Raw genomic sequence first — 14,829 nt, forward strand, 5'->3', positions numbered from 1 at the left:
TTCTGCGGTATGAGATAGAATTGCTATTCGCCGAGGAAACGTTGCGTTAGATTAACATGAGGTGAGTTTCTGCACCATATGGAAAGAATATGTCAAATGACTGAACATCGCGCAGATGACCATTTTAAGGTAAGATTGACATGTATTATGGTAGAATTGTGAATCGTGACAGTTTTTATCTGACATTGGTAAATGGTATGTACCGAATACAAGAGAGTTCTTTAACATACGGTTTAACTAGGCTCATGACTAAGTACACATGTGATATTCTTTGGTGCGGTGACATTTCATTATAATACGTATTAATTTCATTCTGTACTGACCATACGAGTTGACTAGCTCGTACACATGAGAGATATTGAGTAATATGAGATAGCTAAAGCACATTGAGCCGTTGGTGGAGGAGTGTGTGGATCGGAAACTACCTAAACAGTTAGATAGATGTTCATTTCTTTTCACGCAGATATGATTTGAGTTGAAGTTTTTAAAATATAAAGAATAGGAAAATGGTTAGTTAGGAGCCATATGTCGTAGGCTCTAGGGAGGTATTGTCTTAGCCCGTAAGTTGTTATTTATGCGTATTCAAGATGAAGGACCAAATAATCAGAGTTCAGATTTATGAATGAAAAATTTGGAGAGCAGTTTTACGATTTCATACTCACGCAAGAGTTTGTTTGGGAGATACATACGCAAAGATATGATCAGATTTACATTCGCAATCTGATCTTATCCCGTTTAATTTTTATTACGTTTCAATTTAGCAAACCATCCATTTTTATCACAGTGAACTGACTTAAATGTGGTAAAAAATGAAATGTCGTATGGCTTTTAGTGCCGGGATATCCCAGGACGGGTTCGGCTCGCCAAGTGCAGGTCTTTCTATTTGACACCCTTAGGTGACCTGCGCGTCGTGATGAGGATGAAATGATGATGAAGACAACACGTACACCCAGCCCCCGTGCCATTGGAATTAACCAATTAAGGTTAAAATCGCCGACCCGGCCGGGAATCGAACCCGGGACCCTCTGAATCGAAGGCCAGTACGCTGACCGTTCAGCCAACGGGTCGGACACTTAAATGTGGTGAGAATAGTTAATATAATTATCGTGACAGTATTCACATCGAGTATTTATTTGGAGACCGTGATTGCTCAGTGATCTCTTGAATATAATTAGAGTAAATCAAATACACTTCGGAACATGGCTACGAATATAGAAGTAAATAACTAATATGAACTTGAACATAGTATGAGAATGAGTGTAAATAATTTAAAATCTTAATTATTTTATTTTTATTTGAGCCAGCGCTGACTCTAATCCTTTATACATAAATGTTATTAAGATAATACTACCCAGAATTCACATTAACGTTGCATTGAACATGATTTATTCAATAAATTTTCTTATACTTTTCTTTTAGAAAGTGCCTGTGTTATGAATTCCTTTTGGGTAACGGCTAGTTTGTAAGTTAGCTAATAAGTTTTGTCGATATAAGTAACTGATGAGTTTGACAAAAGAGAGAGATTCTTTTTGAGGTTTTCGGCCGCAGGTCCTTACTTAAGCGATTAGGTTTCCCCATGATGTGCGTCTCAGCAGACCGAGTCTCTTCCGAAACCACGTAAAAAAAAAAAAACCACATATAAAATCTCAGATTTTATGAGCGATAGATAGAATACCCTGAGAAGAAATCGAGTTACCGGGAGAACTTTGCACTGACCGCTAGACTGGCGGGTGCACCAGTGAAGAGTGAAATGTTGAAGAATGCAACAGTTTTACGAATTACATTTGCATCTGAGGCTTCATTTTCTTCTGTGTTGTATTTTGTGGCTAAGTTTCCAGTGTTACTGAATGTAGATGCAGGTGAAGAGCACGAAGCCATGGATGAATTATAGTACCAGTTCTGTGCATCTCAGTTGGATGATATACCAGATGAGATCTTAATGGAAGAAAGAATTGATATGCAGTAATGTTTGGTTGAAAAATTAAGAAGTGGTGATGGGAGCCCAAAATATGATAGATTAGTTCGTGTTATGCTTGGTATTTTAACAATCCCTCACAGTAATGCTGAATGTGGGAGGATATCTATTCAGTTGATTAAAACACACGTACAGTTTAGGTCATCTGTTGGAGATGAAATCTTGGAGAGATTGTTGACAGTAAAATTAGGGCTACACTTCAACTGCATTCTACAAACCTTTAACAGGTAGTTTCTCAAACAGGCAAAGTCTGCTACTGCTGTTACTTTTAATCAATAGCAATTTTCTACTACTTAAGAAGCTTGTGTACTGTATATCAGTAAGATGGAAGGTACGCCTACCATACACGTTCTTATAAATATTCTAATGCTGTACGTTTAGATATAACAATACAAATACATACGAGAGTAAAATATTTGTGGATTTAGATTCCACTAAGTTTCCCTGGAAATATGTGTTAATTTAAATGTGGGCTTGATGACATGATGCATGGAGCTTCCTACGATAAAGTACCGGTATGTATTGCGCAAGGTGTGTGGAATAAGAATTTTTGACTAATTTCATTTCGTGATTTATCCTGAATTTTCTGATTTTTGGTTTTGTAAGGTTGGCAGGTATGTGGATGGCACAGGTGCCTACACTGAATTTTGAGGAATGCATCCGTATTCTCAAGTAACATTGTATACATATAATTCATTTCAATAAATTAACATTGTAATTATAGAATTTATACTCAATTTCAAATACGAAACTTTCTGCCCACTCTATATATTCTAATATATTTCATTTCTAACACCAAAGTGTAAAAATGTATGGTTTTGAAGATGAGAAAATTTTTTGTAGTTTTTCACAGCCATTGTTCAAAATATGCCAAGCCTGACTGTAAGAAAACAAGTGAAGTACCAATGTTACTTTAATGCCTTCAGTATCGAGCAAGTTGGCCGTGTGGTTAAGGGCCGTGCAGCTGTGAGTTTGCATTGCTGAGGTAGTGGGTTCGAACCCCACTGTCGGCAGCCCTGAAAATGATTTTCCAGGTTTCCCCATTTCCAAGGGGCTGTACCTTAATTAAAGCCACAGCCACTTCCGTACAGCTCCTAGCCCCTTCCTATCCCCTCGTAGCCATAAGACCTATCTGTGTCAATGCAACATAAAGCCAATTGTAAATATATATACATTGCCTCAAGTCATTGATGTAGAAGGGTCAGTAGTGCGCATGAAAGGGGAAAAATTACCTTTTTTAATTTTGATGGGGCACATGACTATGTAGAATCTTGCAGTGCAAATTTTTGATGTTTTTGGAAACAGTTTGACCTGTGTAGTCCTTAAGAGATGAGATGAAGTATGAGAGATGTTGTTCAAAACTGATACAAAATATGCAGTTTGCCTATTTTGAACTCAGGTTTGACAGATTTTGATTCTGTAAACTGATATTGTTGTTAGTTACCGGTACCACTTTAAAAATATTTTATGAAATGAAGTATGGTCAAACTTGGTTAAGTGATTATTTAAATACAATATATGTTTGTAACTGTCCTACCACTTTTATTTTCTAGAATTTTCCACTTCTTTCATATAGTGTGTATGTAAGAGTTTTTTTTTATTGTATTACTTTATCTAGTTCCTGCTCATCTACAATTAGAGTGTTTTGCTAATGTTGTGACCACTACGACCAAAGAAAGTATTTATTCAGCTGTTAGCTTTTGCATGGTGGCAATAGAAGGAAAGGAAAGGAGTCATAAGTAAGTGTGCTGCTTCCATATTTTTAATGATTAATTTAACAGCAAGGACATCACTTGTACTACGATATTTGCAAAGCTGGTTACAATTAATCCACAGATACAAGAGAATTTAAATGACACTGGACATATCTTACATTATTTAATTATTTTAAAATACTGGACTTTGTAAGAGCATGAAGGTCATTGCTGTGATGGAATATCACTACCGGTATCTTATGATATTATTATTAATTACATAAATACAGCTGTCTTCATTATAGACAAGTATACTTTATGTATTCAGTCTGCAAGCCTCTGAGAATCAACTAAGTACCCGTGGCCATGGTAACCAAGTGGCATAATCATTGGCTTCTCGCTAAGACAGCCATGCTTTGAATCCCAACTAAAGAACGTGGGATTTATGAAAACGAAAAGTCATGTTTCTCTTGTTCGTATTGCATGTAAAAACTGGCTATTATCACTATATCAACTGTCGCATAAAACTATTAACCTGCTTTCAACTAGGTGTCTCCGCAAACCTCTATTTGCAAATATTGTTAACCATTTCAGGCGAAGTCCAGAGGATTTCTAACCAATTGTCTTAAATAGAACTTCACAGTACATAGAGACACTTATCTGTAGAAATAAATATAATTTTTAATAGATTATAATGCTTTTTTCACTTGTAATGTATGATAACTTTTCCAAAAAATTGTTCACTCAGTAGGTGTGCTATGACTACAAATTTCTGTTGACTCGCCATTAGACTAAATCAGATTTTGGTCTCAAAAGTAACATTACTTTCCACTGCATCATATATTTCCTTTGAATCATATAATTATCAAATGTATAGTAGCTCAGAAAAAGAATGGATAATAATAAAAATAATAAAAATTGTTATGTCTGATAAAATATTAAATGTTAGGAACATGCAATACCAGCCACTCATTTTCTTTCTTGAGTGATTATACGATTGTTGAAATCTGTAAATAATTCAGAACATTACAAATACAATGAATTGCAAAAACAAGATATATTTTGTAGAATTATGAGTGATGCTATAATTCTGTAGTCATTCAATTGTAATAATTGAATCCCTGGTATTTACCTGTTTCTGAGTCTGAGTATTAGGCTGAAATATGATTTCTTATTGGCAAGGGCATTCAAAATATCTTATAAAATATAACTTATATAGTTACATAAATATAATTTTTTAAAATTTTATGACCAAATTATACAGCAATAAATTTTTCTACGGTCCATGCCATAATTCTTTTATTAGAGGTATAATTTTACAACTTCTAAGTCAATTTGAAACATTTGAAACTTCCTTTGTGTGTGACAGTGCAGCAGGTTCTCGTACAAGGGCCAGAAGTTTTTCAAGTTTGAGGATTTCAAGTTCTCTTGGTTCAAGCTGAGGTCCTTTCTTAGGAGGCTTCACCTTCTTGCGAAGGTTAGGTGAAAGTTTAAGTGTTATTATATTCCCTCTGTTAGAAGATAAGAAAACTTGGATTAATTTGATTAACCTACATATATTTAAAGGATAAAATTCTCAGATCACTGGGATGTACTGTATGACAATGGCAAGCCTACAAACAGTAATTTATGTCCTAAAAATTTATCTATGATTTAGTGACAAAAACATTATATCAGAGACATAGACTTAACTGCACTTCCTTAACATGTTGACAACAGCATATTTTTTGGAGCCTCACAGACCATGCCAACCCCATGCAGTAGTGTCCCAGTAAGCCACTGTTGTACCTACTTTATTTTCAAAATCAATACTAAAATGGTATTTATTCGTTTTTTATGATAACTGTATTATTTTCACAAAATATAATAATAATAATAATAATAATAATAATAATAATAATAATAATAATAATAATAATAATAATAATAATAATAATAATAGCCTCTGAAGAGGCCTGGTGCAGGTCTTTTTAATTGGTACTATGTGTGACCTGCACATATGTGAGGGTAGGCCCCTACCTAGGATGATATCTAATGTCATATACACCCAGTCTCTGAGCTGGAGGAAGTGACCAGTGACCAATGAAGATTAAAGTCTCCAAACCAGCTGGGAATCAAACCCAGACCCTTTGGATCAAAGACCAGCTGAGCATGCTAACCAGATAGCCATGACCCATGGAGCCAGACTTCACAAAAGATAAACCATGATCATCCTTGAGTTCTGTATGGTTTTTCTTTATTATTACAGTATTGTTATTATTAATGATAATGTTAAATTTTCTACTCTAATCCAAGTGCTATTTATGATTTGCCAAACCATGTTACAGGCTTCCATTCATACATTTGGACACTTTTTTTCAGCATAAAATGGGTTTAAAACTTTATCGTATGGCTTTTCGTGCCGGGAGTGTCCAAGGATATGTTTGGCTTGCCTGGTGCACGTCTGTTTAATTCCCGTGGGTGACCTGCGCATCTGGATGTGGGATTATGATAGTACTGAGGTAGGGAGAGAGTGAAAGCACTTGTCGGCACGTAGTCTACTCCTGTTGAATCAGACTAAGGGGTCTGCTCAAGGCTTAATTTCTCCACCTGACGGACAAATCACCATTAACAACATCATAGGCCCTCACTCCATATGAACACTATGGATAGGTCTGGAATTGAATCTAGGCTTTCGGCACGCAGTTAGTGATTAGAATTTGTATACCACAACCTCTTCTACCTGCCGGCCATCATTCTGATACTGAAAATATATTCCACCAGTGAGACTTGAACAGAGTGGTCTGGCTGGTCCAGTCCACTATGGTAATAAAGTAGATCTTACAGCCAGCGACTCTGCGCTGAGTGTCGGGCGGCGAGAAATAACTTGAGCCCCTAAGAGGACCAACGGCTTCAGGCGGATGGGTTCTCTTAGGTAGGGTGATGGTCCCTTCGTTGTAGGAAATAACACTGGAACACATCAAGCATCATCTGTCTCTAGGTTAGGGGTAGCTGCAGAAGGTATCTGTACTCCATGTTAGGAGCAGCCTCGTCACCTGCTGACGGCAGCTATAAAGTGCCTCTGGTAGTGGCGAACCCATCGTAATAACAGCCAAAAAGTGAGTGCAAATATGGTGCGGCCTCGGAAAAATGTGGGGCGTGCCCTATAGGCGACGCACAGTTCTTCAGGTACTGAGAGAGCTGTGACAAGTGGGTGACCAGAATAATAATCCGAATCAGGACAGCCGGCATCCTAACCCTGACAGACAAGACTGAAAATCCGGATAGAGTTCGTGAAAGAGAAGGACATAGCCATCCTCGGTCTTAGTGAAACAAAATGGAGAGGAAGAAGGGAACAAAAACTGACGGATGGGCATAGGCTGTTTTACAGTGGAGGAGAGAATGCAGTAAACGGAGTAGGAATGATCATCAGAATGGATGTACTGGAATATGTGGAAGACGTGAAGAAGATAAATGACAGAATGATCATTGCAAGGATACAGTTTGAGAAAGGAACACAAGATTTTTTCCAAGTATATGCTCCACAAACTAGAAATAAAGAAGAGAATATACAACAATTCCTTAAAGAAATGGGGAAATACCTAGAAGACAGGGAAGTAATTATAATGGGAGATCCGAGCGCACAAGTGGGAAGAGGAGAGATACTGGGGTCATATGGATATGGCAACAAGAATCAAGAAGGGAAAGTGTTAATGGACTTCTGTCAGAGGAACCTATTAATAATAGAAAAAACATGATTCGGGGAGAAAAAAAGCCGGAAACTGAGCCAGTTTTATGACATCTGCAACTATTTTTTTTGCTGATGAGAGCATATTGGTCTGGAACTGCTGTATCTTGACCTATAAAGACAACACCGGACTCACAAAATGGTAGTTGATTCTTCATTTGGACTTATTAATGACATATGGCGCTCCGTCCATAATAGAAGTTAGGGAGAGATGCCGCACGTTTTTCAAGAAATCGGAAAAAATCTTAAAAATGAGTTTTCATACATTTATTTTTTACCTGCCCATTACATTCATTCATTATCTATACATAAACGTCCATCTAACACCTGTCCAATATTTCACTCTGACGTAATAGTGACAATACATCAATAACCTACTCCACTGAAATTTATCACCACTGAGGAGAGTTGCCGCACCATTAAGGAGAGTTGCCGCACCACTGAGGAGAGTTGCCGCATTGTCATTTTTGTTTCCTAACATTCTCTTCTCTGATAAGTTCTCTTCCACAGTTATTACAAAGTTGTTTGTAGAGTGTGCATGTTTCATGCAAACACTTGAGACACTTGCTGCACTGAATCCAGTCACTCTTTGAAGCTGTTCGGTAGTAGTTTTCCCAACACTCCGTGCAGTTGTTGATGTCTTGGTCCAATGTGAGATTTACTACCGCACTGCCAGGGATGATCCTTTTGCGCACAGATTTTTCTCCCCTTTGAGTTGGAGCAGGTGCTTTAGAGCCTTTCAGTTTGCCTTTTTCCTTTGAAGACGCCTTGGTATTCTCCATTCTCACTGAAGTAGTGATAATTTCTGCCGACTGTTTGTAACGCTTTGCAGAAGGAAGAGTACTGGGAACAGGACTTATCTCATGAAGGTGCTTCGAGGGTGAGACTTCGGTCGTTGTGGGAGTGCTGGGGGGACTGAGAGATTTGGAGGACAGCAAAGTACTAGGAGAATTCAACTCAGGATTCTTAGAACTGGAGCAACTTGCCATTTCAGGGGAACCGGTTTTGCTTGTGGTGGGTACGGGACTGCTACTAGTTTTTCCGGAAATTGAATTGTCCTTGGTAGAGAGAGTAGCATCGGATATAGAAAAAAATTCTCAGGAATTGCATCGGGATTAAAAGGAAAACTCCCACAGGCTCTGAAACCTGAAACTGCATTGCCAACTGTAGCAGCCTTGCTCCATGCTGCGCCAATAAGATGTCCAGCTTGATATTTCGTGATATTCTTTTGAGGATGATCTCGAATCCATGCAGCAGCCTCTTTGTTGTAGCTATCCTTCAAAGGACCAAAGAACGATCGATCTAAAGGCTGAAGGGCGTGTGTAGTGTGACTCGCCAAACACAAAATCACGACCTCTTCCTTTTCAGCACATCCAAAAGCTCCAAAGAATGGGCGTGAGACGCATGCCCATTTAGAATAAGGAGAGTCTTTCCGCGTGGTTTCCGAGGAACAAAATGTTCCTTGAACGATCTGAAGAACAGTTCAGCACTTATATAGGACTTTGGATTCATGTAGATGTCCGATCCACCCGGAAATCCATCAGCAAACTCAGCTTTCTTGTTGACACCTTTCACCACCAGCACAGGTGGCAGAAATGTCCCCTCTGCATTGCAGCACGCAACACAGGTAACATCAGTCTCATCAACACTGAAAACATGGCCTGGTTTGTCGAAAAGACCGAGTTCTTCCAACACGTCCCGCAGAATCGTATTAAAAAAATCACGTCTGTTCTATTCATCCCACAAGCTCTGTTGACAGACAGTCCCTCTGCTTGCCTCAGCGATAGCTCTGGATTCCTCTTTAGGAAGGCATTCAACCAAGCATACCCAGCTATTTCCTTTTCGCGGGAAAACGTGTGCTTTAACCCTAGCTTTTCCGCGAACTTGAATGCTACGATTCGCACTGTTCTGCCATCTGGTGCGAATCCTGATGGGGCCAAGCGTTGGATGTGGGTAACAAGCTTCTTTTCATTTTCGGCTGTTAACACGCCATCTGGACCTAGGCGTTTCTTGGAAACGTCCCCATTTTCTATCCTGCGACAGATTTTCCTAGCTGGTATTCCATAACACCGCTCTGCTTCTCTCTTCCCTATTTCACCTGCTGCTACTCTGGTTACAGCTTTCTTGAGGGTCTCCTCTGTCCATGCTGCCCTTGTGGATTTCCTCTGATACGTTGAAGGCATTTCTCTGCATAGAAAAGAAACATCATTCGGTAATGTTTTCACCAACACCAGCTGCAAAAAACGTACTAACTACAGCTGCATTAATTGGTATGTTAAATATTCAAGGCAATGTGTTATTTCCCCGGCCCCGCGGTGAAGGGGTAACGTGCCTGGCTCTTACCCGGAGGCCCCGGGTTCGATTCCCGGCCAGGTTAGGGATATTTCCCTGGACCTTAGGGCTGGTTCGGGGTCCACTCAGCCTACGTGATTACAATTGAGAAGCTATCTTACGGTGAGATGGTGGCCCCGGTCTAGAAAGCCAAGAATAACGGCCGAGAGGATTCGTCGTGCTGACCACACAACACCTCACAATCTGCAGGCCTCTTCTTTGTTTGTTCCTTGGGGATTGTTAGAAAGAAGTACAACGTTCTATCGTGTTCACGGTAAAAGGTAAAAAAGGGGATGTTCATCGCTCCACTACGAGTTAAATCAGTAGAAAATGAAAAGGTCCACGTTAATTGTTTTAAACCTCCAATCAATAAATGAAAAAAAGGTGCCACCTAATCGATACTTTCTCTTTTTTATTTAGCCTTGGGCTATTTATAAAGACATTAATAATCACAGAACATGTTTCGATTGCTTAGCAATCATCATCAGCTGTTTACATGTAGCATGGGTAAAAATAGCATAAAATCAATCTCTTAATTTAGATTAAAACAGGTGTTAGTAGAAAGCGCATAGGTGGGAGGGGGGGGGGGAAGTGCATTGAGGGCGGTTATTAGATGGTCATTAAACTTAATATTAAAAACACTTATTGGACTAAAATGTCTTAGGTTCACTATAAGTCCTGAGAGCTTTTCCAATAAAATCACTTGCTGTTAAAGAAAGATTTATTGATTGGATTACAATATCGATACGGTAATGAAGTGGATAGTCTGTAATATGTTTTAAACCTGTGAAATACTCCTCATAAACAGAACACTATGAGCATAAAATATCATGTAACGCATTATATAAAACATTTAGATCAGAATGATTGTTCGGTCTTGGCTATAGCCCTACAGAACTGTCAGACGAAGTTGATGTGAGTAATATCCTTCAATATTATTATTGTCTTTAATTTTTATTTCTTACGAGGGTCATAAAATATTTCTTTCTATGGTTATGAATAAACCATTCATTTTATTTTATTTCTTGTTGATGTTATTGATAAAATTGCCTCATTTGCTTGTTCTCTTTGGCTTACAAGGATCAGATTCAGCTCCAGACTATTTCTGTCTGATCCAGTCGGATCCATTGGATAACACGTATTTTTAGCGGGGAATAAACAATTCTTAAGCCGTGCGTGTAGAGGCGCGCGGCTGTGAGCTTGCATCCGGGAGATAGTAGGTTCGAATCCCACTATCGGCAGCCCTGAAAATGGTTTTCCGTGGTTTCCCATTTTCACACCAGGCAAATGCTGGGGTTGTATCTTAATTAAGGCCACGGCCGCTTCCTTCCAACTCCTAGACCTTTCCTATCCCTTCGTCGCCATAAGACCTATCTGTGTCGGTGCGACGTAAAACCCCTAGCAAAAAAAAATTCTTACGCTATCACTGCATGGCGATTTCTGATTAGCATATGGTTATTATCGAGCTTATTTTTGATATTTTATAGAAAATACAGGGGAATGGTACAAAGCTTATCAGGTTTGGATGGGGAGACAGAAGAGCGAAAATGTTGACTGATTACACATTAGTATAAAAAGGACATCGGAACGATCTTATGGATGTTACCTGTGGGAGCCTTTGGAGGTGACCATTGAGCAGTGAAAATAAACGTTGGAAGTAGGCATGGTCAGAAAACTACAAGGAAAAAGAGAAAGACATATTGGGGTCTGGAGATTAAAGGAGAAAGAGGTTCAGGAAGACTTCAGGAAAGATTTACAAAAGCTAATACTAAGGATACATATTTGTAGTGATGAACAGGAATCGAAAAATATTAAGAGTGCATTTGTAAGGTGCAGAGAAAACATGTGGCAGGACATCAGGAAAGGTAAGAGAGAGAGTGGAACAACATGGCTGGAGTGAAAGACAAAGGAAAATAAAAATCTTAGACGGAATGGAGAACACAAAAACTGAAGAGAGTAGAGCCAGATACATGGAACCAAAAAGAGTGTGCAAATGAAGTAGTAGCCAAAGCAAAGTTGGGAATATTCACACAGGAAGTGAAGGAAAATTTGAACCGTCGGAAAAATATTATTATTTGGTTGATGCTTGTTGTTTTAAGGGCCTAACAGCGAAGGTCATCGGCCCATTATTATTTGGAATTATAATAAATTGTAGGAATGAAATGGTAAACACAGGATTTGTGAAGAATAAAGAAGGAGTAATACTGATAAAACCAGAAGATATAATGAACAGATGGAAATAATATTTCAGAGAGCTGCTAAACGTGAGAAATCAGACATGGGGTTGATATCCAAGCAGTGGGAATAGAAGAAGTAACAGAGAAGGAATCGGATATTACAGTGACAGAGGTGGAATGGGCAGGTAAAAAGATGAAGGTGGGAAAATCTGTGGGAGTAGATGAAATAGCCATAGAATTGATTAAGGCTGCTGGACCAACAGGACTGCAGTGAACTTACAGAATACTCAAGTGTGTATGGAGGGAGGGAGAGAGAGAGAGAGAGAGAAGTATCCGAGGTTTGGAACAAGGGGGTTATAATACCAGTATTCAAGAAAGGGGATAAGATGATGTGCAGTAACTACTGAGGAATCACCATCCTCTCTCAAGTTGCCAAGATTATGGAAAGGATATTGGAAAGAAGAATTAGAGGAAAGGTGAAAAGTTAATTACAAGAGGAACAATTTGGATTCAGAAGTGGAAGTTTTAACAGACAAACGCCACAGATTTAAGCCAGAAAACTTGGAGACTCTTGCAGTGTACTGCAGAGCAAATTATGGATAGGAAAAGTAGGATGTGCAGTGTAAAATAGGGGAAATGTTTATTTAAGTGTGTTTCTTCACATTTGTGTTTTTTACACGGTTATCTTAAAACCTTCCTAATTGATTTATCATGTGTATTAATGAACACGCCGTGTCTTATCTAGGAGAAGTGTGCATGTTGTTTTAACAGAGCACACTGATAGATTAATACGTCTCACAAACTACGCATGGATTGTTTGTACTAGTGGAACAGCCGCAGCTGTAAGTAGTGTGATTTTTGTTGTTTTTCATCCAGTTGTTTATTCATGATCATGATTTTATGAATTGGTGTGGGAGAATTGCGTGAATATATTAGAGTAATATTACGTTTGGATTTTATACAAGTGTTTAATAGTATTGTACCGGTAAAAGAGCCCGACTCTCAGATTATATTTTAAAGTAACCAAGTATATAGTTCTCAGAGAAAAAACTGGGTGACTAGTAGCTAGGGCTCGGTACAGGAGGTAGGGTCCTATCTACAAGAAAACTTTGACATTGACTGAACATGAGTTTATTCATATAAGACATGAAATTGCACATCACCTCCAGGTAGATATAAGCTGTCTTCCACATAGTCCTATAATATGGCTCGGATTCTCCAGTTCACCAAGCCGAGCAGGTTGGAACACGTTCCAGAAGATTCCAGGGACTCCGTACAGAAGCAGCTGGACTGTCTGGGTTGGTAGAAGGTAGAGATGCCTCGAACTTTCGAGGCTCAGGTTGAACCCCGATGATCCAGGTGATGTTGCAGATGATAATTTATTACCTCAGTCCAACATGACTGAGAGGGTTGATGTCTCCAAGGTCACTCGCAGTACTGATAAATCTGAGTTCATGAAAACCTTGGGTGATTAACCTATTAGCGAAGTCACCGGTTATTATTCATCAAGACTTTCAAAATTTAACACTCGTAAAATGATATGTTTCTGTATACGAGGAAAATAAATAATTTCAGAGTTCACCACTAGCAAAGTCTTCGTCTCTGAATACATACTGGCAAAAAAAACACAAGTCCCTTCTCATGAAACTATGACCAAAATTAAAGTTCATCACTGGCAAAGGTACAAGTCTTTGAAAGAACACAGACGAAAAACGTAAGTCCATCCACATGAAAATCTGAATAAATTTAAAGTTCGTCACTGGCGAAATTTATAAAGTTTGAATCAACACTGGCGAATGTACAAGTCTTTGAGTGAACACGTACGAAAAACACAAGTCCATCCACATGAATAAATTTACAGTCTGTCACTGGCGAATTTTATAAGTCTTTGAATCAACACTGGCGAATGTACAAGTCTTTGAGTGAACATGTATGAAAAACACAAGTCTATCCACATGAATAAATTTACAGTCTATCACTGGCGAATTTTATAAGTCACTGTTTATTAGAGGAATGAGTCTCTTAACACTCGCAAATATTGCAGGTTTAATTTACGAAGAATTCGTTCTTTAACACTCGTGAATAATACAAGTCCAATTATGAATTTAACACACGTAAATAATACAAGTCCATTTCATGAATAATTGGAAAAATTCCAGTCTCGAACACCCATAAATATTGTAAGTTCAATTATGAAGACTTAGAAAATGTTCTTTAACACTCGAAATATTGCAAGTCCACTTGAGAATACTTGGAAGAATTCGTTCTCCCACACTCGAAGAAAATACAAGTTCACTTTATGAATACTTAGAAAATTACAGAGTTCCTCGTCGGGACTATCACTACACGACGATAGTAGCAGCGAGAGTATCCACGCTGACTACTCAGCTGTAACTGAGTGAACAGGCTACAGTGGGCCCTCCTTTTATTCGATCCGGGACGTCTACGTCACAATACGGCTTGACTGAATATCTCCTGAATCCCTCCATGGATTTACTTCAAACTCGAGTATTGCGACGTTCAGGTGATCCCAAACAAGATGACATATCGCTCAAGCCGCTAGCGTAATTATTACGGGAGTTACAAAATTTTCCTCGTCGAACAATCTGGAAGATGTGACGTGGAATCTAGAATATACGAGTACAGGCTGGGAACACGTGCTGTGACGGGCGGGCGGTCTATCTAGCCCCTGTGGCTACGTCACAGCTCACAGCTGTCCTTCACTCGTTTGCTTGCCCCGCTGACGGTAAACAAACCAGGCGTGCTCAGAACATTACGCGTGGTAATTAAATGTAATTTATACTCAAAAAATACTCATGTACGGGTCGTAACCGGTACAGTATAAAGATAAGTTCGTACTTAAATGCATATTTTGCCACTTTTTACAGCATTGTTGTACGCTTATTTTGGTGATTTCTACAGCAT

At 38.8% G+C, this 14,829-nt stretch overlaps 1 protein-coding gene across 1 annotated transcript in view; it reads right to left on the minus strand.

Annotated features, from left to right (window-relative positions):
- Positions 1–4,999: 4,999 nt before the first annotated feature.
- Positions 5,000–14,829, minus strand: part of LOC136863521 (dynein intermediate chain 2, ciliary-like) — a 234,239-nt gene continuing 224,409 nt past the window's right edge. The window contains exon 11 of the mRNA XM_068225982.1: positions 5,000–5,180. Within this exon, the coding sequence (XP_068082083.1) occupies positions 5,000–5,180 (181 nt within the window). The remainder of the gene's footprint in view (positions 5,181–14,829) is intronic.

This window comes from Anabrus simplex, chromosome 2 (assembly GCF_040414725.1).
Source record: "Anabrus simplex isolate iqAnaSimp1 chromosome 2, ASM4041472v1, whole genome shotgun sequence".
Taxonomy (NCBI): Eukaryota; Metazoa; Arthropoda; class Insecta; order Orthoptera; family Tettigoniidae; genus Anabrus; species Anabrus simplex.